This window comes from Peromyscus leucopus, chromosome 16_21, assembly GCF_004664715.2.
Source record: "Peromyscus leucopus breed LL Stock chromosome 16_21, UCI_PerLeu_2.1, whole genome shotgun sequence".
NCBI classification, from domain to species: Eukaryota; Metazoa; Chordata; class Mammalia; order Rodentia; family Cricetidae; genus Peromyscus; species Peromyscus leucopus.
In genome coordinates this window covers 64,352,081-64,379,623 of record NC_051084.1, presented here as the reverse complement: position 1 = coordinate 64,379,623, position 27,543 = coordinate 64,352,081, and the positions used below count along the sequence as shown (strand labels likewise).

The window sequence follows — 27,543 nt, the reverse complement described above, 5'->3', positions numbered from 1 at the left end:
TTCTTTTCCATACACTGCTTCCTGAGCACAGTATCAAATAAAATATTCTTAGAGGCTCAGAAAAGATTCAAACAGCTGTCCGGCACAAGTTCTTTACATCGCCTGCTCCATCCACCCTTCTCCCATCCTGATCTCTGCTGCAGCTGGTGCCCAGCATAAGTGGCGCCTGAACAGGATACCTGAAGTAAGATAAGTATTAATAAGGTGTTTCTGGTGCAGCGAGAATCCCACAAGGGTGTTGCAGACCACCTATCAAAGAGTTGGGCTGGGTGAGAGTGGTTAATAAGAAAGAATTAATAAAGATCCCCTGGTCATTGAATAGGGCTGAAGAGAGTATATAAGACAAAAGAAAAATTAATACAATGGGACAGGTGGAGTCTAAGGAAAGGAAGCTTTTTGTTGATATTTCAAAACATAATTGAAATAGAAAAGAATAAAAGCAGAGGACAGTCAAGTTTGTGAGTTTTTTACAGTTTGTGCATGAGCTTAGTCCTTGTTTTCCTGATCAAGGCTCCCTAGATATTGATAATTGGGATAAAGCAGGAGAAGATATTAGATATTAGTATTAATCCAATGGATCACAGGCATGTCTGTAGATGCTTTAGCTTATTTATCATTAAACAAGCAGGCTTTGGCTCCAATGGAAGTTGGAGATTACCTAAATGTAAAAAAAATCTACAGAAACTTCTCCTCAAAATAAATCAATTGTTCTTCTCTTTTTAAAGATCCTTTGGAAAGGAGGTTAGTAATGAGGAGAAAAGAGATAAGAAGAATGGGGAGTCTTTTCAAACAGAAAGTAACTGAGAGGAAGAAGAAATTAAAATTTTAAGGAGGATTGGCCACCTGAGTATCTCCTTTTCAAAAGAAACCTAAAAAGAGGCCAAAAATGGACAAGGAGCCTGTAGGTTTTGCTGCTGCAGTTAGAGAAGGCGGCAGAGCAGGGGACCTTTGGTTAGGTGTTATCCAGTAATGTTTTATACAAATGATCAAGAGATGCCTGTGTTGGAGCTCCTTGTGCAATTTTACATAGTGAATCCATTGGTTCTTTATATATTTTTGAGAGTAACAGTGATTCATTTAAAAAATTTGCAAGCATTGTGTTCTTTCTAATTGAATTTCTTTATTATTTTGATTATTAAAATTATTTTATTCACTTTTCATACCATCCACAGATGCCCTCTCCTCCCTTTTTCTGCCACCCAGCCATCCCTCTGTAACCATCCCCCAATTCCGCCTCCTCCAAGTCAAGGTCTCCCATGGAGAGTCAACAGAGCCTGGTACATTCAGTAAGGCAGGGTCCAATTGTATTACTTCTAATGTAACAGATGAGGCTTTTGTTACATTAGGCCAACCATGTCATATTTTACTTCCTGTTAATAATACTGGCAATTGGTATGCTAATCCTGCTTTACAGGTTATGAATAATGTTGTACATGCTTTTTACAGAGGTAAACGTTGTGTCGCAACTTTAATTTTAGAAGTTACTGCATTAGTTGCTATTGCAGCTAGTTTTGTTTTTTTCTACTGCTGCTTTGGTTAAACAAATTCATTCAGCTCAACATGTGAATTAATTATCAAAAAATGTTTCTATTGCTCTTATGATTCAGGAACACATGGATAGAAGTACTTAGGAAAGACAATGCTTTGGAAGAAGTAGTGCTTTATATAGAAATCAAATTCAAAATATTAAGGTTAGATTATCAATAGAATGTCACTTGCAATTCCACTGGATTTGTGTTACTCATTTATCACACAATGCTTCAGAACATTCTTGGGACAGGATTCAACTTCACCTTAAGGGAGTTTGGGATTATTCAAATTTTCTTTGGATTTTCATAATCTACCTGAAAAAAATTCTACTATAAGTAAAACTCATATTGATTCTTCCAAAGTGGAAAAAGTGTCAACTTCTTTAGTTAAGGCTATTAGGAAATATATAGGTTCCACTACTGTTTGACCATTTTTTTTTATTAATTTGGAATTGATAATTTTTATTTTTTTACTTATTATTTTTCTTTTTCCAGTCATCTTACAATGATTGGCATGAGGCATCAGAACACTGTCAGTGGAATTTCAAATGGATCAACTAAAAAGGGGAAGATGGTGGCGCCACTCACCATTTAGCTAAATAGAATGTATGACAGCTGTGTGGCCAAGGAGACTGTGTAACAAAGTTCCAGTTCTCGTCACTTAGCTAAGGAGACTGTAGGACTGTTGTTTGGATAGAAACTGTGTGACAAAGTCTGGTTTCTGGTTGAGTGGATACAGCCCCACTTTCTCCTTCATTTTATTACTTAAAAAATAAAATCATTGGTATAGTGGTTTTAGGATTCACTGACTTTTCCCCTTTTGCCCTCAAAATGTTGATGGTCTGAGATGGTCTGGGAAAGGAAATTAGATGAATAAAATTCATTGAAAAAAGTAATATAAAACCTATGCATTTGAAAGTATTAATATTGATGAGACGACTGACCAGTATGTTCTAACTAAACTGTGGAAATGGAGATGAAGAACAAGATTGGGAAAGTACAAAAAACCAACAAATAAGTTTGGGAACATTTTTTTGCCTATTTTGTAGTGAAGATATTAATGCTTTTATAGATATAAAATGCAAATTTGAAAACTAAGAATCAAGAAAAGATATGATTTTACATTATGAGGTAATCATTAGAAGATTATAAAAATAAGAAAGATAGGAATGTAGTAGAAATGATATAGATGTGTAAATTAGGATATATATATGTATATATATATAGATATATACATATATATATGTTTAAAACAGATTATAGTATAATTTGATAAGAATTTTTGTTTGGCTTTTTATAAGTTAAGAATTAGTTTTTTAGCCGGGCGGTGGTGGTGCACGCCTTTAATCCCAGCAATCGGGAGGCAGAGGCAGGCGGATCTCTGTGAGTTCGAGGCCAGCCTGGTCTCCAAAGCGAGTTCCAGGAAAGGCACAAAGCTACACAGAGAAACCCTGTCTCGAAAAACCAAAAAAAAAAAAAAAAAAAAAAAAAAGAATTAGCTTTTAAGATTTAATTGTTTGGCAATAGTGACCATAAGGAAACATTAAGGGCCTCTCCTCCACCGCCTACTTAAACTCTGTCTACTTGCTCCAGGAACTGTGATCATTGAATTTTATGATTATGTCTTTTAAAGAATGTTTTGGTTCATGTTGGAAAAATAGACCTGTATTAGGTATTTTTTGAAATGCCAGTACTGAATGATGTAATCATTGTTGTAGGATATAAAAATAATCTCTGTGGCTCTGGGATAGATATAAACAAGTATTCTCTTCTATATACTGCCTCCTGAGCACAGTATCAAATAAAATATTCCTAGAGGCTCAGAAAAAATTCAAACTGTTATCTTGTGCAACTTTTTTTTTGCTTGCTGCATCCACCCTTTTCAGGTCTGATCTCTGCTGAAGCTGGTCCCCAGAAAGCAGGGATAAGCCTTACTCATACCGCAGCAGTTCTGAACAATGTGTACAGTTGGTGTTTTTTCAAAGTAGGAAATATATTTGTCTAGTAAACTGATGGTAAATTCTCTTCTAAGACCCATGACCTAACTAGCCCTAAGTTTCTAACTAGGCTAGGTTTCTAGTACCAAGCATAATTTACCCCTTATAGAGGGGTCTTTAAGTACAATTAGATGTTGGTTACAGCCTACAGAAGACTGCTACTATGAACCTTTGAGGATAACTTACCATGCTTGTCATTATTGTGGTTTATAGGCATAACAGCTTATTAGGACTACTGATTGCTATTCTCCACTCTCACCTTGCACAGCAACTTCTAGAAGGAAGCTTTCAGATGAGAGCCAGTGAGACAGAGCCCTGTATCTGATGTGTGTGGTCTCTTCAGAAACAGGGACTTTCCTTTAACTTCTAGACTGTATCAAAGGGCAACAAATAAAAGCCTATATTGTTTTAAGAGTCACTTGGACTCCCCTAACCAAAAATTCAACAGAACTTTCTAATGTCAGGTACTAGAGTTTTTGTTAATAGTCTAAAGCTCTTAGAGGGTGTATTGTTAGCCTCACTGGCATAATTAAGTTTTATTTACATATATATGTATATATATACGCACATATAAGTTTTGTGTGTGTATATGAGTGTGTATGTGTATGTATGTATATAAACATGCTTATATGTATTATATGTAATTTTAGAAAAACATAAAATAACATGTTTCTCTAGAGTTTTCTTTTTCAAACATTCTTCCTGTTACTTGTCCCTCCTCCCTCACTGTTCTTCTAAACTGGCCTGCTTCTCCCTCCTCTTTTTTCTCATTTCCTCTTGACTTAAATATTCAATAATTCAATATGTATTATTGAAAACATGTTTGTGCTCAACTTTGGATATGATAATGGGTGAGTCATGTATAAAATTAATGTCTTAATTCAATATTACCTTTGTGATATGTTCTTTTGTAACACTGCTAAAGTCATCGTACATTAGATTCTATTTGTGTATCTGAAAGGGATTACACAGAACAGCAGGAAGAAGGACTCTGAGAAGACTGTGATCTAAAGTGTTGTATGTGTTGGCCAACAGGGTCGACTTCTGGCCCTGATCAAGTAATTTCCTTGGGTCAACAAGTGCCACCTTCCCAGAAAGTTTCATCGTCCTGTGGAAGACATATCTACACACTGATATTTATTGTGACTTATTATAGTTAACTTAAGTCCAAGTGGAACAAGGAACTCAACATAAATCCAGCTACTCTGAACCTGCGAGAAGAGAAAGTAGGAAATAGTATTGAATGCATTGGCATAGGAGATCACTTCCTAAATATATCACCAGTAGCACAGACACTGAGAGAAACAATCAATCAATGGGACTTCTTGAAACTAAGATGCTTTTGTAGAACAAAGGATATGATCAACAAGGCAAAGCAACAGCCTACAGAATGGGAAAAGGTCATCACCAACCCCACATCTGACAGAGGACTGATATCCACAATATATAAGGAACTCAAGAAATTAGACATCAAAATGCCCAACACTCCAACTAAGAAATGAGCTATAGAACTAAACAGAATTCTCAACAGAGGAAAATCAAATGGCTGAAAGACATTTAAGGAATTGCTCAACATCCCTAATCATCAGGGAAATGCAAATCAAAACAACTTAGAGATACCACCTTATGCCTGTGAGAATGGCTAAGATCAAAAACACTGAAGACAGCTTATGCTGGAGAGGATGTGGAGCTAGGGGAACTCTCCTCCACTGCTGGTGGGAATGCAAGCTTGTACAACCACTTTGGAAATCAATATGGAACTTTCTTAGAATATTGGGAATCAAACTCCCCCAAGATCCAGCTATACCACTCTTGGGCATATACCCAAGGAATGCTCAATCATACCACAAGAGCACTTGCTCAGCTATGTTCATATCAGCATTGTTTGTAATAGCCAAAACCTGGAAACAACCTAGATGCCCTTCAACAGAAGAATGGATAAATGGAATATGGTACATATACACAATGGAATACTACTCAGCAGAGAAAAACAATGACATCATGAGGTTTGCAGGCAAATGGATGGATCTAGAAAAAAATCATCCTGAGTGAGGTAACCCATACTCAGAAAGACAAATATGGTATGTACTAACTCATAGGAGGATACTAGATGTGGAAAAAGGATGACTGGACTGCTACTCACATCACCAGGGAGGCTACCTGGAAAACAGGACCCCAAGAAAGACACAGGGATCACCCAATGATGGAGAAATGGATGAGATCTACATGAACAGCCTGGATAAGTGTGGGGTTAATGAAGGGTGATGGTCGAGGGAAAGAGAGTTTGGGGGAGCGGGAGATTCCAGCTGGATCAAAAACAGAGAGGGTGAACAAGGAAGAGAAGACCATGGTAAATGAAAACCACATGAGAATGGGAAGAAGCAAAGTGCTAGAGAGGCCCACAGAAAGCCACAAAAATACCCCCACAATAGACTGCTGGCAATGGCCGAGAGACAGCCTGAACTGACCTACTCTGGTGATGGGATGACCAAACACCCTAACTGTCGTGCTAGAAACCCCATCCAATGACTGAGGGATCTGGATGCAGAGATCCACGGCTAGGCCCCTGGTGGAGAACCGGGAGTCTAATTAGTGAGAAAGAGGAGGGTTTATATGAGTGAGAATTGTTGAAACCAAGGTTGGATAAAGCATAGGGACAAATAGCCAAATGAATGAAAACACATGAATTATAATAGTTTTAAAAATGTTTTTTCTCATCATAGATGAGAAAAATATCAATATGGCATGATTTAGTCATTCAGGTATGTATTTCTTAATGAACATATGAGTTATGCTTACGTAGTTTCATTAAACAGCCCATTGATTGGAGCTTATCTATCTAGAAAGTAGCATTTGTTTTCTTCAGTGTTCTTGATGTTCTTCCTGACAGTTTTAAAACTAGCACGAAAGAGAGTTTAATGCCATAAAAGTTAAGGTCAAAGATTAAGAAACAAGCTACAAAATGCATAAACCCATGGGCCTTTATATTATCTAAATAATTAAAAGCAATCGTCTATGTGCTAAAATATAGAGAAAAAAGAAATATTTGTACAGTGGTTTTCTCTACAGATTTGCAAACTGAGGAAATTATAGAAGGTGATTTAGTGGTATAGACACTTAAGCCAATCTTGTATCTTGAATCAGTTATCATCCACCAAGAGAAAGGACTTATTTCTCAGTCTGGTTAATGAGCATAAGTGGATAAATTAAAAAACGGTAAATATGAAAATTATTTTTTCTTTATTTAGATTACATGTTTAACCCAATACCTGAAATTTCTCTGACTCACTGTAACTCAATGATTCTTAATGCACAAAATGAGAAATGTGGTGAAACTGTGGAAGAAATTCCACTGAATATTTATGTATTAAGAAAAACGCTATTATTCCCAGATACTACATGTTAGATTGCCCTGCTGGACACTTCCTAGCTGCTGAGTAAGAGAATTTAGAAATAATTCATGTCATTTAATTATCTATTTTACTTAGTAGTGAGATTGTCTTTTGTTATAATTTTGTCTCAGCATACAAGATATTTATTGCAATGTCACAGAATCTCTGTTTAAATATATTTATTAAATGTATAATATTTTGAATAATGGAAAAAGCAATTTGAATTTGAACCAACTATCAAAGGCAATGGTGTAGTGTAGAAGAAGTTTAAAGAGCATGTCCTAAAACACAGACAAAAATAATAAGCTCTGATATCTTATGGCATTCAGAGGGATCACAATGATGACTTGCTATAGATATTAAAATAACTAGGAGTTGAAATAAAATAACTACACATTGAAAGCATAAAGTCATAATGATAAAGACAAAATTGCTGACTACTTTGATTTTATTATCTCACATTGTACACATGAATTGAGTTATCATACATTATCCCATAGACCTGTAAATCTAGAAGATATTTTTAAGGGGTTGTCTACAACCTTAACCATTTTGATTGGAGTAAACTAGACTTCACCTAAATGCATATTGTTTTCTAGATTTTTAACATTCCATGAATAGATTTATTCCCTTCATTATAGCTTTTTGCTGAATTATGATTCCTCAACAATCACATGCACTCAGTTACAAGTTTTATTATGACACTAATCCAAATACATATAGTGTAGACAAAGAATCAGTTTACCTATTCAACTTTCCGACTAACAGTAAGCTGTAAGTTGTAGATTCTCTGGGGTCTACATTTAGGAAACATGTGTTATGAAAAATTATCATTTGTTATAATATATTTCAACAAAGAAAAGGTCACAAAAATAAGTGAGAAATTAGAAAACAAAACCGACAAGTAACAACCCAATTGAAAAACTAATATCACTTTGATGCTTGAATTCATGTGTGTTATTTCATGAACCACAGCAACCTTATATATTGTAGCGTATTTAATGATCATAAAGTAATAAGTTTATGAAAATTTGTAAAGCAGGAATCATAAGCCAGAAGATGTTTGCCTTTCAAGCTATTTTCATTCACTTTTTTTGGGGAATTTCTCATGGAAACAGTTACTCCATATTAGTTACTAAAGTCAACTTATTCTCATATAATTCACGGATGTATAGAGTATTTTTATTCAGGTAAGAAAGAAAGGAAGCATTGCATACATAAAGAAAGGCCTTGAAATTACATGAACATGGCAATGGATGATACGTACTATATCATCTAATCACAAGTAAACTAAACAGTATTTCCCCATGTATATATCAAAGTGGACATCATTATAAAAATTTCACCAATATTCATGAGAACCGAAATCTCAAGCTTATGAGAATTTGCTCACCATTAAGCAGCCTTCAGGGTGAGGATGGAGACTGTTCTGATCATGCTCTTGCCACATTCTTCCATTGAAAGCTGGAGGTAGAGACAGCATATCTGAATGTGATTCAGAAATGCTATTTACTTACTTAGAGCTCATATTTCACTTATCTATCTATCTATCTATCTATCTATCTATCTATCTATCTATCTATCTATCTATTTGTTTTGACTGGAAAGGGTTTCTCTGTGTGTAGCTTTGGCTGTCATGGAACTCACTCTGTAGACCTGGCTGGCCTCAAATTCACAGAGATCTACCTGCCTCTAACACCTGAGTGCTTGGATTATAGTTGTGTGCCATCACCACCCAGCTCTCACTTGTATATTTAAAAAATACACATCAGGGGGTGATGAAAGATAGGAAAGCAACCTGTGAGCCTTTAATTTCTTATGGTCAAATCCACCCTGACCTTTAAAGATTGTCTTAAACAGTGTCTAATATGTAAGCCTATTATTATATACAATTAAAACATTTATTGAGTAGATTATCTTCTCTGGTATGTCTTTTTCACATAAATCAGTGAACTTAAAGATAAATAAGAAAATAAGAATAGATTATTGAATTATGTATGATATATTTCAATATATATGACAGCATGTGCCCCACAAATGCCTCTCAGTGTTATGTATGTACTACTTGTGATTGTGTTAGTTATTCTTGCTTATTTATCAAAAAAGATTTCTTAGCATCATTGCCTAGGAAATTTGTTGTTGTTAGTTTATCCTGCTTCACTTTTATGTTGTCAAAATAAGCTTAGAAATCACAAAACTTTGTGTGGATTCTCACGCTGAAATGATAATAGTTTGATATGTTGCTCAATATTGTGTTCAACTTCATTTGACCAGAAAATAAAAGCTAATACTAGGGACCTTAAAAATACCAGAGAGCTCTGGGATTCTTTACCAATATACTGTGTAAAGCACTATCACATTGAATTTACAAAGGTAAAGGACACAATTATTTTCTAAATCAAATTGGTCCAACAACTAATCAGAGATGTTTTAGATTTCTGTGTAGACATCTTGAATTCTCTAGAGATCATGAAAAGTATAATCTAACACTTATTCTCAAAAGAATTATTTTTTAAATTCATGCATATATATATATATATATATATATATATATATATATATATATATATGCTTCTGTGTAGAGGTACATGCATGTGAATAAAGTGTTCAGGGAGACTAGAAGGTGTCAGGTCCCTGGAGCTGGAGTTACAAGCAGTAGTGAGACAAATGACATGGGTGGAAGTGAACTCAATGTTGTCTGTAAGAGCATAAGTTACTCTTAACCACTGAGTCGCCTCTGCAGCCCCCTTAAAAGAGAGAAATACAGCTCTTATAAGATGAAAGTGACTTGGTTAGGAGCATCTACTGACAAATATATAGATACATTATAACATTAGATGAGCACTCAAGAGCTAGTAAACTTCTCTAATAATTTGTTTCTGATAGCCATATACAGAGTCACCATATGATGCCAAAATTTCAGTTAGATGACAGTTATAAAATCTACCATGACAGATCTTGTGTCATACCTTGTTATCCAAGATGTGCTTGCACAACCAGATTGTGTCAAAGCAGGAAATAGGTAGAGTACATAGAGACAGTTCCAACTCTTGTCTGTCACCACCTTTCTCCTTTCAGCAGAACAAACATTTCATTTTGCTTGGACATCAGCAGTAAGTAGTACTATTTTATTTGAAGATGAATCTCCTGATGCCAGTGCATTTATAACTTATCGGTAGTAAAATGTTATAGTTGGTTTTTGCACATCTGGACTGTTGACAGTCCTTGTCGATAATTTTATTGAATACATTTTTTAATTTAATTTCTAAAGCTAAGTATACATGATTTCAGTTTTATTTTTAATCTGGAAATGCTTTGGTACAGAGATGTGAGAATGAATTTCTTTATTCTAAAATATTCTAAAATATCTGTGACTTTCTAAAGTAGTTATATTAGAGGTACTTTTATTAGAACTACGATTTAGGAGTACAGACATTTTTCTGTGCACTAATGCAAATATTATTAGATTATGGATGAGAAGGTAGCCTTGTTAATGATTTTAAATTGTCCACATCAACCTTATAGCACTGAACTTGAAATAAATGTGTTATTGATGATCACCAGAATATATAACGGGTCCATAAAATACAATTAAAACAAGCAGAAAATAAAACATTTCATTTTTCTGATTATAGGTGAATATACTCAGGTAGCTTGTAGGTTCCTTACATGTATAAATGGTGTATATATCCTATATGAAAAAGCAGTTTCCCTCATAGATATTTGTGTTTGGGGCAGAAAGGAAATGACTGGATAATATTAGGATATTATGATACTACTTAATATCATTTAAAAGGGAATTATATGACTTTGGGGAAGATTGTAATTCCAAAGGATATTTATTCATACTTTTCTTTTTTTTTTCATTTTTTCCGAGACACGGTATCTTTGTGTAGCTTTGCACCTTTCCAGGAACTCACTTGGCAGCCCATGTAGGCCTCGAACTCACAGAGATCCGCCTGCCTCTGCCTCCTAAGTGCTGGGATTAAAGGTGTGCACCACCACTGCTCAGCTTATTCATACTTTTCTTCATGTGTTTAAATGATATACTCGACTAGTCAACATCTGAACCTATAGAGTCTGCCAATCCAGCTAAACTTGTGATGTTGGATTCAAAAGCAGTCAAAGTTATGATGAGTGTCAATCCCTAGAGCTATTTGATACTAGACTGCTATGTGGTAAATCTCAGTCCTTGAGGTAAGACAGCTCATTACAAAAGACAGAGGTAAGTTGCTTAAGTGAATGTCAGAAATTTCAAGTAGTGTAGATCAGGTACACCTCAGAATTCCAGTGCCACTGCTTAGCAAATTCAAGGAAACAGGGGTATTCACTCTTGGAAAAAAAAAAAAAAAAAAAAAAAAAAAAGAAAGAAAAGAAAAGAGAATGCTTTTCAGGAATTGACAAGGCTGTTTTTCTTACAGGATATTTGTCCAGATTGTGTCCATAATGACTTCTAGCTGTTCTATAGAATTTATGTTCTGTGCTAACTGCTTCCTAGCTCAGAGAAACATGACAAAGCAAACTGAGTGATGATTTAATATGACATTGGAATTTAGAAAATATTACAGTAGATACTCAGGAGAATGTGACTAGCTATCATGTGATTCTTCCAGTAATGCACTCACCCCAGGCACCTCTGCTGGAGTTTGATTGACATATTTCCTTGTTTACATAATATTCTAAATCACCGGAGCCTCTGGCTCTCAGAACTGAAGGCTATGACACCACACAGCCGGTGCTGAGATTTCATTTTGCTCCCAAAATTTTTATGACGCGTCAGTATGAAATCTCTAACACTAATATTATTCATGTGTAAAGTGGGATATTAAGTCACAGTTTTAACTGCTAGGTTTTTATGAGTTTTAAACCAAGCCCAAAGAGGTCACATAACAAGTGACACAAAAAATACTCTATGCTATTTTGTGTGTCTAAATTGGGGCAAAGGGTGCTTTGGAAAGTTTTATGAACTATACCTATTTATGCATTATATCCATCTATATAGGCCTTTATTAATTGTAGAGTAAGAAAAACTTCTTTCTGGTTAGGAGAAATCATTAAAAACCTGCTGTAGATGCTGGCAGTATGACTCAGTAGAGAATGCACTTGTTATGCAAACATGGGCACCAGAGATTAAGTCACCAGAAGCAATGTAAAAGCCAGGTGGATGTGGCTGCATGCTAATAACTTCAATGCAGGCAGAAGGTAGAGACAAAGAATACCCAGATCAAGCTGTGTAGCCAGACTAACTGAAGTGGCGAGTTTGGGGCTCCCTCACAGATTCTGTCTCAACTTATAAGGTAGGGAGCAATTGGGAACATATAATGTCTGCCTCAGGTTCTCCTTGTTATATTGCTAGTAAATCCTGGAAATTAGTCTCATTACTTCCCCCTGCCTTCTGTGTTACTCAGAACTCCTTGTACTAAACATTTAATGCAGATCTTTTTTCTCTTCTTTGTTTTCTAGACATGACATTGTTCCCATTGTTGTTGGTCCTGGCTGCTGTATTGGCCCCATCCATTCTTCAAGAACACTGTAAGGTATGGGTAAAGTTTGGTATCTTATCAGAAAAATCTAGGCAACCATGAAGGCTAGGAAGCTATAGGATCACTATTCAAATTCTGGAAGGCCAGGGTGTGGAGTAAGTCACTTTGATCCTTAGCAACACACACACACACACACACACACGCACATGCACACGCACATGCACACGCACGCGCACACACACACCCCAGAGTGGTTAAGTATATCTACTATGCAAACAATAAATATGTACATGAGCCAAATATTTGTTATTTATAATATGTTCTTATGCTTAGACAATCCCAGATGAGGCTCAGTATCCTTCTTTAATGATGGAATGTGTAGTACCAGAAAAATAACTCTCCTCTTAGTTAGAAAGCTACTAAAAATTAGAAGCACTGGGGGTTGCTGTAGCCTTCATTCTCTTCTCTTGGCGCCTACATTGAAGACTACTATAATTGCTCAAGAGTACCGAGTGCCAATAACTGGTTAAACCAGTTATTAATGGAATATACACTATATGTATTTTGTTACCATAATCAAATTAGTAACTGGAGATTATTATCTAGGTGTTCTTTCAATTTGTTTGCATTCCCAGTTTCCTTCTTAAATTGATTGTATTTTACAGAACTTTTGAACCATCTCTTCTCTTTCCCTTCATCCCTTCCGCCTCCCGTCTCTCTTTGGTCCATTGATACTTCTTTATAAATTTTCAAGATCTAATAGCAGAGAGATTCAAGCCATGTTTTATGAATGAGGGCTTCTTTGAGAGTTACCATGGAGAACTGTTTCATCTCTCTGAGTCACTTATTGTTTTTTCTCTTGGTTTTACTTTGTGGTGTTGTAATTATTAGGTCACATTTCTATCCAAAACAAACCTTTTAACATTATAAACTCACATTTCCGTGTTTCTGGTATGTTTTCTTTAAATCTGTACAACTTTCTGTTAAGAAAATGGAAGCACATGTATTGTTTCACGGAATTTTTAGCTACCAGGGAAGGTAGCATAACAAGCAGAAAATAATAACTGCTTTCTCAGAAGCCATATATATTGTCTTTGGAAACAAAACCTCTTTAGGTAGATTTTTCAGGTTTAAATGAAAAGTCTGGGGGTTGGGGGTTGGAGAGATGGCTTCGTCAATAAGAGCATTTACTGCACTTTAAGAGGACCCTTTGGTTTCTAGCGTCCACCTCAGGTGGCTTACATCCACGTGAAACTCACATTCCAGGGAATCTGATACTCTCTTAAGGCTTCCACTGGCACTGCACTCATTACACAAACCCATATTCTACTCAAACATATACACTTAAGTATAAATGTTTTAGAAAATGATGCCATTCCCTTAATAAATAAACATCTGGGGATATTGTTACTTTATATTAAAATAAAATGTGAAGATTTTCAAGCAATGACTTTAACATGTACATCCTTTCTGCCTTAGAAATCACTAGCTGTGAGAGATCGTCTGACACAAGGCTGTCATTAGTGCTTTCAGAACGTAAATCATTAGGGAAAAATGGACATGTCGCAGCCCCTGACAATGCAATGTGTTTAGATCTGTGGGTGCAATATCTCCAAAATCTTGAGGGAAGTAAGACTGTAGAAAGGAGAAACCACAGATTCCAGCACTAAGAAATGAATGTGAGAGTCAGTCCATCGATAGTTATGCTGTAACATTTTGCTCTACACTATAAAACAGCACATTTTGGAGTATGTTTATATCAGCAAGTGGCTCTTATATCTCTGCCAATTCACATAATATCACTCCATCCACCTGTGCCACACAAATGAAAAAGGTAAATTTAAACATCAACATCTGAGCTAACTTATCAGGGTTATTACTGTCCAGTGAAATGTAAAATCAGTAATGCTCAACTATTTTCAAGAACCCATTGTCTCCAAATTGACTTGGATGTTCTATTAGATAAAGCTCTCTTCAGAGTGATCACAAAACCCTGTTTCATATAAAATTCTACAATGCACACATGTATTGGCTAAGGACCTACACATTATCTCACAAGCTTTCAAACTCCTGGTCAGATGGCTATTGCCTCTTAAGGTCTATAGTAAATTATATTTCTTCATCCTTAGCACTTACTTGCTACAGCCTAACTGAGTATGAATGACTTAAGGTTCTCTACTGTTCATGGCTATTATTATAGATCTCTCTTAAATCAAAACTGACATTTGTAGCCTCAGAAGAGTTTTTATTTGATATGCCATAAATTCTATTTATCCTCAAAATTTATATATAAAGTACTTTTCATGAAAAGTCATAGATTGTTTTAAATTTATTATCGAGGCTTAATGACTAACATTGGCCCGAGTACTTTAAATTGACTTTCATTCACCTTAGACAACTTATTCACTTTTTTAATGCAACCTTAACATACACTAACATGACTTTAATTTTTAATTTTTCAGGATACGAATTTTGAGGATTTGATAACCTCTAAAGAGTCAGTCCAAGAAGAGATTGTAAACAAGCACAACCAACTGAGAAGAATGGTTTCTCCACAGGGTAGTGACTTACTAAAGATGGTGAGGGCTCACAACAGGACAGTGCATTTGGAGAGCTCTGTTTAGAGCCTGTGGATAGCATCTAGCTTCTCCTGTGTGCTTCAAGAGGGTCTGCCTCTACTGCAGATTCTATTTAAAAACAAAATGTATTCATTGTTTTGTTGGTGTGCATGTGTGTGGGTATGTATCCATGTGCTATAACATGCATGTAGAGACTTAGTTGGTTCTCTACATCTCTACTGTGTTTAGTTGTGCAATGATCAGAGTAGAATTCATTAAATTTCTTTTATAACAGTGACTCATTGGTATTATGGAGCTATATCAATTATAGTTACTGAACTAAAATCACATCTTTTGAGTTTGATCTCCAGTGAAAAGCCACGATGTTATTTTGGCTCACTCTTTTCTCCTAAGATCAGAAGATTTCTCCTTTAAGGTCCAATGACCTTTCATCTAAATAGTCTACTCTCTGGATCCAGATCCAAAGTCCATGTGTCTCTTAAATTTATTCAATGAGGTAAAAAATGAAGCTAGGATTTATGAGGCAACTTCTTACAGCTGTAAAAATAGTCTTAGTACTTCAACATGGTTAGTGATACTCGCTCTATAGCAATTACCCAGTCTTTAATGATTGATGTTGTGATTTCAGTAATTTTAGACCATTAATGGTTTTAGTACTTTTTTGTGGGCTTGGGAAGACAGACTACTTGTATTTATTTGGTACAGAACAGTCCATAGATAAGAGGGAGTATCTTTGGACATAGGTTATGAAACTACTAAGAAGATCAATGTTGGGGGTTGGGAAGGACTATAGAAGACATGGGAAATGGAAGGAAAGTGAACCTGTGTGACATCAAATGGAGGCTGTGGGTGAGAGGGCATGCATGGGAGGATGGGCAGGTTCAGGAAGATGGGGGGAGGAAAACATGAAAAATAAACTTATTTATAAATGTCACCATGAAAGCTGATAATATACATGCTAATATAAAATTTTAGACATATACTAAATTATATATTGATTATGATGAAAATCAGAAGGCTCCTACAGAAATTTTGCAATGATATCAGCCTGTGTGCAAAGATCATGTGACTCTGCTGTTTGAGTGATTCCATGGATATCTTCCTTTTTTTCCTCTTTAGCAATGGAGCTATGGTTCCCAAGATAATGCACAGATTTGGGCAAGCCAGTGCAGTTACCAACACAGTCCTGCAGATTCCAGGACCACCAGTATGTAAACTAAAAATCACTTAAGTTTTCATGGAGAGTCACACAGGAAAGCCCATTTTCTCATATTGTGCTAACAAAAAATTGTAAATAAACACCCACTCTGATGCTGCATGTTTTAAAAGTTAAATATTTCTGGGGCAGAGTTGGCTCTGAAAGTCTGAAGTTTGTGCTTATTGAATGTCTTATATTTTACACAGTCTTTCCTGAGGCCAGTTTTGTGCCTTGCAACCAGTTTACAATTGAAACAAGATATGGATCATCTCTTTCTCTGCTTTGAAGATTAGAAACTGATATCTGGATGAAAATAATTACTAATTATGGCCTTATAAAGGAAATGTGAAATTAGAATCTCTTTTTAATTTTTATCCTATTATGGTTTTGTTTATGTGTATGTGGGTCATGTATATTTATGCATGTGTGCATGTATGTAAGAATGCTTCTAGAGGGCAGAAGAAGGCACCAGACCCTCTGGAGCTTACAGGTTACAGGTGGTTGTCACAGTGCTGTTGTCACAGGCCGTGGTAAGCTACACTGTATGGATGTTAGGAGTTGGATTCAAGTCTGCTGAAATAGGGAGGTATACTCTTACATGCTCAGCCATTTCTCTAGCACTCTGAAATTAGAGTTTCTGTTTTTAACCCAATTTTTAATGATATGGCTTTTTGTGTTTCCAAGATATCTTTTTAATTATAAAAACTATATTTAATTTGATCAACTAATTCTTCATTTTTCTCAAGAAGTATCAAATATCTTAGTATTCACATTTACTATTTCCTTCATTATTTTTGATGGGGAGGAGACAGGTCTCACTGTATGTCCCTACATATCTTCAAATTTCTGTTCTTTCAACATTCACTTCCTAAGTACTGGGATTTTGTGTGAAAGTCCCAATATGTGCACACCCAGCACTTCCCTCATTTTGTGTGAGCTCAACTTATGAAAGCCTAAAAGGACACATTATGTTAAATTAAAAATAAACTACGATTCCATCCTGCCCCCGACTTCCCTTCTGGACCAGAGGTGAGTATCTGAGCCCAACCGGGACGCCATCCCTGGGCACCAGCCATTCTGGGAAGACCTGCCCAACTTGGCCACAGGTTCTGGCCACCGGGCAGGTCCCCGTCTAGCCCCACCGAGAGGGATCCCCTTCACCAAGTCCACCAGCAGCCCCTGTAATCTCCACGCCCTGCCCCCACGCCCATCTGCCCGAGACCCCAGACACCTCCTGAGACTTAGAGACCGGCCCCCATCTCCCATCCTGCTCCTGATTTCCCTTCTGGACCAGAGACTTCCGGTCCAGATAAGAGCTTCCATCCTGCCCCGGAGTTCCCATTTGGACAAGAGAACTCCCTTCTGGACAAGAGAGAGAGACTTCCTGAATCTGTCAGCTCTTTCTGAACCAAGTACATTGATAAGACCAAGAAGGAACCACAAGGAGATGGGCAGACGTCAAGGCAGAAGTACATACAACAAAATGAAGAGCAATACAGCATCACCAGAACCTAGCCCGCCTCCAACATCTAGACCTGAACATCAAAAAATGGAAGAAGCAGAAGAAAGTAGCCTTATGAGTAATATCATGAAGAAGGTAGAGGCTTGTGTAGAGGAAAAACAAGAAAACTGGAAGAACGCTGTAAAAAAAATAAACTGCAAAACAATATTTATATAAGGAAGTGCAAAAATGATAACAAAATTAATAAATGGACCATGATATATTTCTTTTTTTCTAATTTTTTTTTTTTTTTTTGTTTTTGGAGACAGGGTTTCTCTGTGTAGCTTTGCGCCTTTCCTGGGACTCGCTTTGTAGCCCAGGCTGGCCTTGAACTCACAGAGATCCACCTGGCTCTGCCTGCCAAGTGCTGGGACTAAAGGCGTGCGCCACCACCGCCCGGCCATCCATGATATATTTCTTAAAACATTAAAAATGATCACCTTTGGCCCAATTTAAACTTAATAAATTAATAATCTCTTTTAAAGGTTTTACTTCTTAGACATTTCTAATTTAATAATATAATGAGTAAAAGATAACTTAAAAGGTTATAATATTCAGTTAAATTTAAAGTAATTTTTTATTTACAGACCTTATAAAAAATACTAAGCTATTTTTGGAGGTTAAAAGATTTTTTTCCCCATTTTTTAAAGAAAATCTGGCCCATGAAGTTTTAATATTCTAGTTAAGACATGACTGTAACATGAATTGCTAAACAGTCTTATTAATAAAAAACCTGGAGCTATGAATTGGGGTAAAAGCTGAAAAATCAGAGAGCAAGCCAGCCAAGTCTTACTTCTAGGAAATCATCAGCCAAAGAGACAACTACTTCCTGTACACTCATACCTATATACCTTTCTGAGCTCTGTCATCTTTCTTCTTCTCTCCACCCAGCTGTATCACTTCCTCTTCCCTTCAGGTTCTATCACTTCCTGTCTGTCTGTATAGACCTCCAGACTTCTATGGTCAACTAGTGCTGGGTTTAAAGGCATGTGTCACCATGCCAGGCTCTGTTCTCAATGTGATCTTGAACTCATAGAAATCCAGATGACTCTCTGCCTCCTAAATGCTAGGATTAAAGGCATGGGCTACCACTGCCCAGTCTCTATGCTTAACATAGTTTCTAGCTTTTTCTTCTGATCTCCATGCAAGCTTTGTTTATTAGAGCACAAATAAAATATCACCAGAGATGACCATATATACTTTGAAAATATAATCCTTTCTTTTTTTTTGCTTTGTACTTGTAGTTTTTTAAAGAATGACTGTAATGAAGGCTCACACAGAGCAATAATCCTAAATACATAAAATTGTTATAAAAAATCTCTAGCTACTCAGGAGAGAAATGAAAGGAGTTAATCTTGGTCTTCTTCAAGACTGCAAATCCACAGTTGGTACACTTGAGGCACAGGCATGCACACACACATACACATTGCACACAGGTGTGGAGAATTTAATGTGTGGATGAATGAGTTTGAGGATAGAAGCTACTGAAGAAAAGATTTCTCTATCTACTTAGTGCTCATGGTGTTTAGCACACACATCTTGAATACCTATGGCTACTGTTCAGCTAAAAGTTCCTCAGGTCTGAATGATGTTTCTTAAGCAATATTCAAAAGGAACTGTGAGTAATAATATTAAAAAGCAGGGATTCTGTGCGCATGCAAGTGTGCATGCGTGCCTGCGTGCCTGCGTGTGTGCGTGTTTGTGTTCCTCTTTTTTTTCTTTATTGCTGTCTTTGTGAGTGGTCTGTCTTTTTCCTTAGACATAAGATGTGGTGAGAATATCTTCATGTCAAGTTATCCAGCATCATGGTCTCATGTAATCCAAAGCTGGTTTGATGAAGGCAAATATTTCAACTTTGATTCAGGCCCAAATCCACCTGATGCAATAGTTGGAAATTATACTCAGGTAAGAAAAATACTCTCTGTAAGTGCTAGGCAAGGGAATATTTTTAATTACTTGACTGATTTCAATAAAGAATTTCGGGGCAGAGAGTTTTTATTTTCTTTTTGAGACATGGTCTCACTATGTAGCTCAGAATGGCTTTGAACTTCCTGTCATCCTATCACATTCTCCCAATTTCATGGAGTATAGAGAGAGTGCACACCATCTGTACACCTTGGTGAAGATCTTGAGTGGTTGGTTGTTCATTGGTCTTGACATTCATTTGCTATTTGAGCTTCCAGCTTTTAATGGCTTATCTAATCTTTGTAAGGGAACATACTTGATTATTTTCCTAACCATAATTTCTTGACTCAAGTCCCCAAACAGGGGTAATGGCCTATATTCTAAGGCACCTCCCCAAACTTTAACAGGACCGTATATCAGTTGTGTATGGCTCCTGAGTGAAAAGGGGAAAGTCTCCTGGACTTTTATTACCAGAAACCCTGAATAGCTATCTTCCTGCTGGATCTAAAGGCCAGGGCTTTGGGCCCTTTCCTATCAAATAAAATAACTCTTTTAGCAAGAATTATAAGATTGTGGCTCCTTCCTGCCCACTGTCAAAGAAGGCCTTCCATAACTAGGAAGTAGGTGATATGGGGATCCTGATTGGCTGGGTAAAGGAAAGATCCAGTTGTGGTACAGGCATGGGTCAACTCCCAATCCCTGACCTGATCAGATCCTGTAGGTTGAGAGACTTGAGCTGAAACAGAGTTTTAGGAGGAAACTAGGATGTCCATGCCAGAGCTCCACAAAGAAGCATCTACCACATACAACTTCTGGGAAATATGCTGAGTGTTGGCCTTCCATCACGATGAACCAGAAAGGTTTGCAAGCCACTCATGATCCCTGTCCACACAGATAAGAAGATACTCATGATCACAGCTTAGAGTATCAAACTGAACAATCTCTTCTATGACACTGGGAGGAAGTTCTGGTTCATCTTCCAAGGCCAGGGTTCTATGGACATAGGACACTTGTTTTTGCAAAGGCACTTCAGAGTAGTCACCAGCAACATCTTGGTCAGTTTGGTGTCTGACCAGGAGTTGACCTGATATCCAGATTACCCTTTAACTGTTTATGGTCACATGCCTGTAGGGCTGAAACTAGTGTCAGAGGAGTTAAACATCACACCAGTGTCTTCCTAGTGTCCATAGATTCTTTGATGCCTTTCATTTTGACACAACGCTCTTTGGCCTCATCCCAGCGTTCTGTATCCTCATCATCATGGAAACTGTCAAAGATGACAAAGAAGAAGAAAGCTTCTCTGAGATGGAGCTGAAGCCACTCTCAGCCTTCATAAACTCCACTGAGTGCTTCCCAAAAGTTCTGCCGGACTAGCTGACCAACAGCAGCCCCTTCGGGAGGTTCTCACATCTGTAGTTTGATTCAATCACTTAACTATGTCTATAAGGCATATAGAAACAAAGTATACCAATGATGTTTCTAATTTTGTATTTGTTTTTCTGCATTATTTTACTATCTGACCTGTGCCTTGTCTTTGTCTCTGGGTGTATAGGTTGTTTGGAATTCATCTTTCCAAGTGGCATGTGGAGTTGCTAAGTGTTCTCACCAATTATTGCCATTCTTATATGTTTGTCACTATTGTCCTCTGTAAGTATCCACTTCAAAGTTTATTTTCAGCAATGTCAAATGCAATTTGACATTTTTAAATTATCATAGTATAAAAACAAACTAAAGATATATTTTTACATGGAGAGGGAAATATAAACTTCTAAATATTTCCTAGAGTTGAAACTTATTTAACTAAATCTTTGAAATGTCCATCTCATCACTTCCATGAATCAAACTCAGAAGCATTTTACTTATCTTTAAAAATAATCTCCCTTCCCTCCTCAATTGCTGTTTTCTGGACTAATGGTGACCTTATGAGTACCCAAGTATGAGGATTGTAAATTCCTATTGTCAGTTCATGCTATGTTTGTAGGCTACAAAGCAAACTTTTAATAGTAGACCAGGAGTGAACATGAGTGAATGACACAGATTAGTGATTGTGGTGCTTCTAATTAATTGATCCTACCCCTGATTATATAGGTTGTTGTATCTGTTTTTAAAATTTAATTGTTGAGGTGTGGTAGTGTTTCACACCTTTAATCCTAGGACTTGGGAGGCAGAGACAGTCAATCTTTATGAGTTTGAGGCCAGGCAGGACAACACAGAGAATAGTTTCCCAAAATTCCAAAAAAAAAAAGTTTGTTTTAATTTTTGTGAATTTCATATAGGAGTACTGTATTTCCTTCATTTCCATACTTCCCTCTGCTTGAAATCTTCTTATCCCACACATCCTCACAAATTCATGATCTCATCTTTGTTATTGTACATGCACAAAGCCTAAAATGGACAAACATAGATGCAGATGTAATTAAAGTATTTTTTTAAAAAATTCAGTTAACATTCAGATTATGAATATATATTCATTGTTTTCATGGGAATTTTTTTTAAGAGCTCAAACATAGCATAGAAGGGAAGTGAATTTCTAGTTTTAAAATCAAGATATAATAAATGAGTTTTTCAGAATTTTTTAGTAAATTCTAAGGAAAAAGTGTTAATATTTTAGCGTTCTTAACTATTTGAAATATATGAAGGACCTCTCAACCAGCCTTTGATATTTAAGACTTAGTATATTCTTACAGGTATAAGGTAGCAACATTAGGGTTACAGAGATGACTCAGTACTGGAGAATTATTGCTGTTCTTTCAGAGAATCAAGGTTTGATACCAACAACTATGTCAAGTAGGTCATACCTATTTTTAACTTTAGGACTAAGGACCTATTCTGGCCTTTGTGGGTGTATGGGTGTTCACATGCATAAATAAAGCAACTGAAATTAATCTTGGAAAAATAGCAAGCAGGCTAGTCATTGTTACAGTTTTGCAGAAAGATAAAACTATTGGTTATTTTCTCCCATGGCAGCTTACATAGCATCTTCTAATACTGTGAGAGCTAATCTGCAGGAAAGAGGCTTCCAGGTCATTCCAGCTCATTTTCTCCAACTCCTGTGTCTGAAGTTGGTGATGTTTTTAACAATAGTCTCTTATCTTTGAGTTCATGGAGGCAACCAAGGGTGTTAACAAAAGGTTATATTGACCTGGATAAGGAACTATAGGTAATCTATGGGTGTTAAGCAAGGATCAGTTTTCTTCATGGAGGAGACTCCTGATAAGTTATCCAGTCCCAGGTTGTCAACCCTAAACACTTGTGAGGACCAAAGTCATCATTTCCCCTGGAACTGGAGTTACAGACATCTGCAAGCCACCTGAAGTGGAAGCTGGGAACCAAACCCAAGTCTATTAAAGGGGAATGTCCTCTTAAGTCCCGAGGCATCTCTCTAGCTCTATTATTCTTTTAATACAAGAAACTTATACAACAAGAGGCTGAGGGTCTTCAAATCAAGTCTTTCAAATCATTCCTTTCTAATATGTTTGTGGGTTGAATAGTAGGATCCTCAAAGAATTTTCAAGCATGATTCTGTTGGCATTAATTAATACAAAGAAGGAAGCCACTGGACTCCATCCAGCTGCCTGGTCAAGTAAGCATCTAGAGCCTGGTACCTAGAAGTGTCAGATGAGTAATGAAGAGGAGCAAGTGACAGATCTTTTACACTGCTTTCTGACTTTTTCATTTTTAACATTGCTTGTACACCTAGAGCTGTGTTCTGCATATAGAGGAGAGGTTCTGCTGCAAGCCCTTGGTCATTGCACACACACCTTGCCACCCTTAGTTCAATGGAGAATCTGACTTTTCTAATTTCCTGTGATGATAAGCTAAGTGATGCTCCTACTGAGGCATAGGTTGGCACTTTCAGAGTACTGCACACTTCAGATAGTTTATACAAATAGTTTTTCTCATTAATATTCTCATTTTGATAAGCATAGAAGTATCAAACCCACACGCTACCTTTAGGAAACCACAAACATTCCTAAGACTTAGGACTTTAACAATTATACAATAAATACTTGAAACTCAGCACATCATTGGTACCTCCTCCACACTATAGAAACCACAGCATTTTCTTGTATCTAACTTTCTGTATAGGAAATATCTTTTATACTTAAGCACCATTCCTGTCTTATGTATTTTCCAGGTATCAGGAAAGAAGAGAGTGTTTTAGCAATAAAACATTTCTAAACCTTTAGATTCTTATTTATTCTATTTCAGTTGTTCTGGTTCTGACATGATGGTTGAGGGAAAATGTGAATGGATTAATTATCCCATTATTTCACATTTATATCTGAATACTCTCAGGAAATGTTAGTTGTTTTTGTATGACATAACTAAAGCTTTTAATAGGATTCCATGTATGTATGTATATATATATATATATATATATATATATATATATATATATATATGTGTGTGTGTGTGTGTGTGTGATATGCAAATATTTGAGTATGCAGGAGAAATTAAAAGTATTTGATGTTTTCTATTTCAATTTCAGTGGTAATATTGAAAGATGGCAATACATCCCTTACACAATAGGGAAACCGTGTGCCCTTTGTCCTGATCACTGTGAAGATGGACTCTGCAGTAAGTTTTATTAACATATTAATATAATAATATCAAATCTGTTTTAAGATTTAATAGCATGGCCTTATTTTCAAAGAGGATTTAGAATTACAAATTTTCCTGTTTAGGATGTATGTACTTTTGACATTGAAAAACAGGATACTCTATGTTGTCTAAGGAAACATCTAAATCAGTGCATACTTGCAACTATATTGGTATTATTGCTATTGGAGTCTACAGAAATATTCCTGTGGCTATAATTCCACAAATTTCAAGTGAATTTTCTTATCCTCAATAATAGTAGGATCTTAAGGTTGGCATTTTAAGAAGACAAAGCAGTATAAATCTAAGTGGTTAAGATAATAGTACACAGATCAGCCCAGAGAAGGAAGAAATATACAATTCTTTGCCCACCAAGGAGCTTAATACAATAAATTCTTAAGCTCCTCCAGAGCATCATTTGAATTTTGTGTTACATTTTTATTTATTTGTGAAAGGGTATTTGTGTCACTCTGTATATGTACAGACACATGCATGTGTGAAATGGCTTCTGTGTGTGATTGTGTGTTGAGGTTAGAGGACAACTTGTGTGAATTAATTCTCTCCTTCCATAATAAAGGTATGAGAGATTTCATCACAGGAAGGAAGTGAAATGAATGTCATAGTATCTAATTTTCAGTATTATTATGAATATAAATACAAAGAATTAATGTAACCCCAACATTCTGTGGGCAGAGGAAGGAGAATCAGGAGTTCAAACCCAGGTTGGAATATTGATCAAACTCCGGGTAAGCCCAGGCTACATAAAGGAAATGTAACAGCAATAAGGTATTTATAAACATGGAAAATAACATCAAAGTTAATGTATAAAATTTTGGTGGCAATTTCTGGGATTTTTGTGCATTCTCCAGTGAATTACAGAATTCTTTATTGTGCATTTGTTTAAATAAAGTTCACAGTACTAATGATATGAAAACATGTCTTCAATTGCTGTGTACTTGGAACTGAATTAATTGTTATCAGATAACATTTTCCCCCCAAAATTGTGCTGGACTTAAACATGGCTAATATAAAATGATCTCAGCCAGACTCTAGAAGTCCTGAACCAGCACTGTTACCATAAAGTCAGGCTGACTTTCATTCTTATCTCTTCATGGATCATGTTTTTTTTCCTCCTGCTGGCTGTAAAGCCTGCAGAGAACCACCACACAAAGTGAAAGAGGACTAGCCATGTGTCGGTAGTGCGGCTTCTCTGGAGGTGGAATTAGCAGAGGTATATGATTGTATGGGCTAGATTCTAGCCTAGGCAACAAATAAGTATCTCGATGAAAGGTACCAAAAGTACAGGGTATAAACAAGTTATTTTGAATGATTTGGTAATTATGAGTTTCCAGTTCTCTGAGACTGGATAAGTTGAACGCAGGTTCATGAGCTCTCGAAATACATCAAAGATACGACAAAGACTGTAGGGTGAATTTCAAATGAGTTTGCTGGGTTTCTGGTCACTGCTGTACATTTGAATATAAATATTTAATAATCAGAAGAAAATTTTCCACTACCTACTATTCCAAGCCTCTGTTTTCACAAAATTAGCTCCTCTTGTATGAAAAACAGAATCAAAGTCTAGGGCAATCATGGACAACAGAACATTCTGGAATGATTTAATGGTCAGTATTTTTACATAAAGAGGCTGACTGCTAGGAACAGTAGCTATAAAACATATTTATGAAACTTGTTTTGCTAAGAATATAGAGTTTAAATATGAACCATTCACAAGTTTAGAAATTACTTGCATAATGACTGACATTATAAATAGTGGGGTTCTTTTTTAGTATTTATCTTTATCTTATGTTTATAAATGTTTGCGTGCCTTATGTATTTATGCACACACATTTGAACCCAGTGACCACGGAGGACAGAAGAGAGCACTGGGTCCCATGGAACTGAAGTTACAGGTGGTCCTAAGCCCTGATGTGGATTCTGAAAATCAAAACCAGGTTCTCTGCAAGAAGAGCAAGGTCTCCTAATCACTGAGCCATCTTTCTAACCTCTAGATAGCTTAGTTCCTCAAAGAACCACTGAAGTTAAATTTCTCCAGCATTTTGTGAGTGAAGAAATACATTAATTCATATCAAAGAGATGTCATAAAGCTCTAATTTTAAAGGACATCCATTCATTTGCTCAATCCCCTTCTCGCAATTTATGTGTTTTATTTTGTCTCTATTAATAGAGGAAAATAATAACAAAATAATGGATTCCTTTGTTTTTTTTTTCAGCAAATAGTTGTGAATATGAAGACAAGTTTTCTATCTGTGCAGAATTGACGGCTGCACTAACCTGTGACTATCCAATGGTTAGACAAGTGTGCAAAGCTACATGTAACTGTAAACGCAAAATTCATTAAATTTCCAGTACAAATGAACAGGGCCATGTGAAGAAAGAGCACCTCCTCTACTTGGGCTGGTCACATTCCACTAGAAAATCTGAGGTATAGATACATTGAAATGATTCCAAACAGTAAATATTCCTTTCTTCTGTATTGTTCTATTTAGTAGAAATATTTTACATCCAAAGATTTTGAAATAACATAATCAATAATACCTTTGTACTTTAACCTCTGAATTCTGTGACACATTTATGGAGTTAAGTCAAGCCCAAGTCTGTGTGACTAAGGTCACTGAAACTCCATCCTGGAAAAAAGAATCAGGTTCCCAGAGCACAAAAGAGTGAAGGAACAGCCTATACTTGAACTGTAACTGTCAGTCATCTTTCCTAGCTCTGCCTAGCTATTATATCTGAAAACAAATCCCCATTAGCTTTCTTTGATTTCTTTCCACCATTTGCTCTTCTTCACATTCGCTGGAATTAGTGGTTCAAATTCTAAACTTCAATTTACATTTTAGTTGTTGAGTTTTTCAAGCACCTTATAAAAATGAAATGTAATGAACAGAATTTGCATATTCAGGTGCCTGTGTTGACCTTGATTGTTTGAAGAAATTTAAATAAATCTTACTATTTGCATATTACTCCTCTCCTAGGATTTGTTTGAATTTCTGATTTGGAGTTTGTTTATTCCAGTATGGTATTATAATGTTTATGATACAGTTACTTAATTTTTATTTACATTAAGGTTCTTAGTCTTCACAAGTGTTTACACTAATTAGTACACACTTCAATTAATATGCAAGAGTGGAGCTGAGTTTGATAAATATTCCTGATCCTACTCCTGGCATATCTAACTTTCAGTCCTAACCCAGATCTTATATCCACTGTGCCCCCACAGACAGTGAGTCCTGTGGACCCTAGAACACCTGAATAATCCCAACTGTAAGACATCCTGTGCACTGGGATAACTCTGATGCACCATAGAATCTAACATCAGACATACAATCAATGAAA

General features: G+C 36.2%; 1 protein-coding gene across 2 annotated transcripts; it reads left to right on the top strand.

Moving 5' to 3' along the window:
- LOC114692398 (cysteine-rich secretory protein 1-like) lies at positions 1-27,170 on the top strand. 2 transcript variants are annotated; one of them, XM_028868128.2, is made up of 8 exons: positions 1-184; positions 12,382-12,455; positions 14,864-14,980; positions 16,100-16,187; positions 19,439-19,584; positions 21,137-21,231; positions 24,077-24,165; positions 26,421-27,170. In XM_028868128.2, the coding sequence occupies exons 2-8, from the start codon at positions 12,384-12,386 to the stop codon at positions 26,546-26,548; spliced, it is 735 nt and encodes a 244-aa protein (XP_028723961.1). In that variant the 5' UTR covers positions 1-184; positions 12,382-12,383; the 3' UTR covers positions 26,549-27,170. The 2 variants fall into 2 exon arrangements, with proteins under 2 accessions (XP_028723961.1, XP_037055705.1); XM_037199810.1 differs by lacking the exon at positions 26,421-27,170 and adding an exon at positions 24,880-24,968.
- Positions 27,171-27,543: the final 373 nt, after the last annotated feature.

Coding starts and splice junctions, on each gene's coding strand:
- LOC114692398 (XM_028868128.2), top strand. CDS start 12,384: ATGACATTGTTCCCATTGTTGTTGGTCCTGGCTGCTGTATTGGCCCCA. Junction 14,981..16,099: donor GTAGTGACTTACTAAAGATG/GTGAGGGCTCAC, acceptor TTTCCTCTTTAG/CAATGGAGCTATGGTTCCCA. Junction 16,188..19,438: donor TGCAGATTCCAGGACCACCA/GTATGTAAACTA, acceptor CTTTTTCCTTAG/ACATAAGATGTGGTGAGAAT.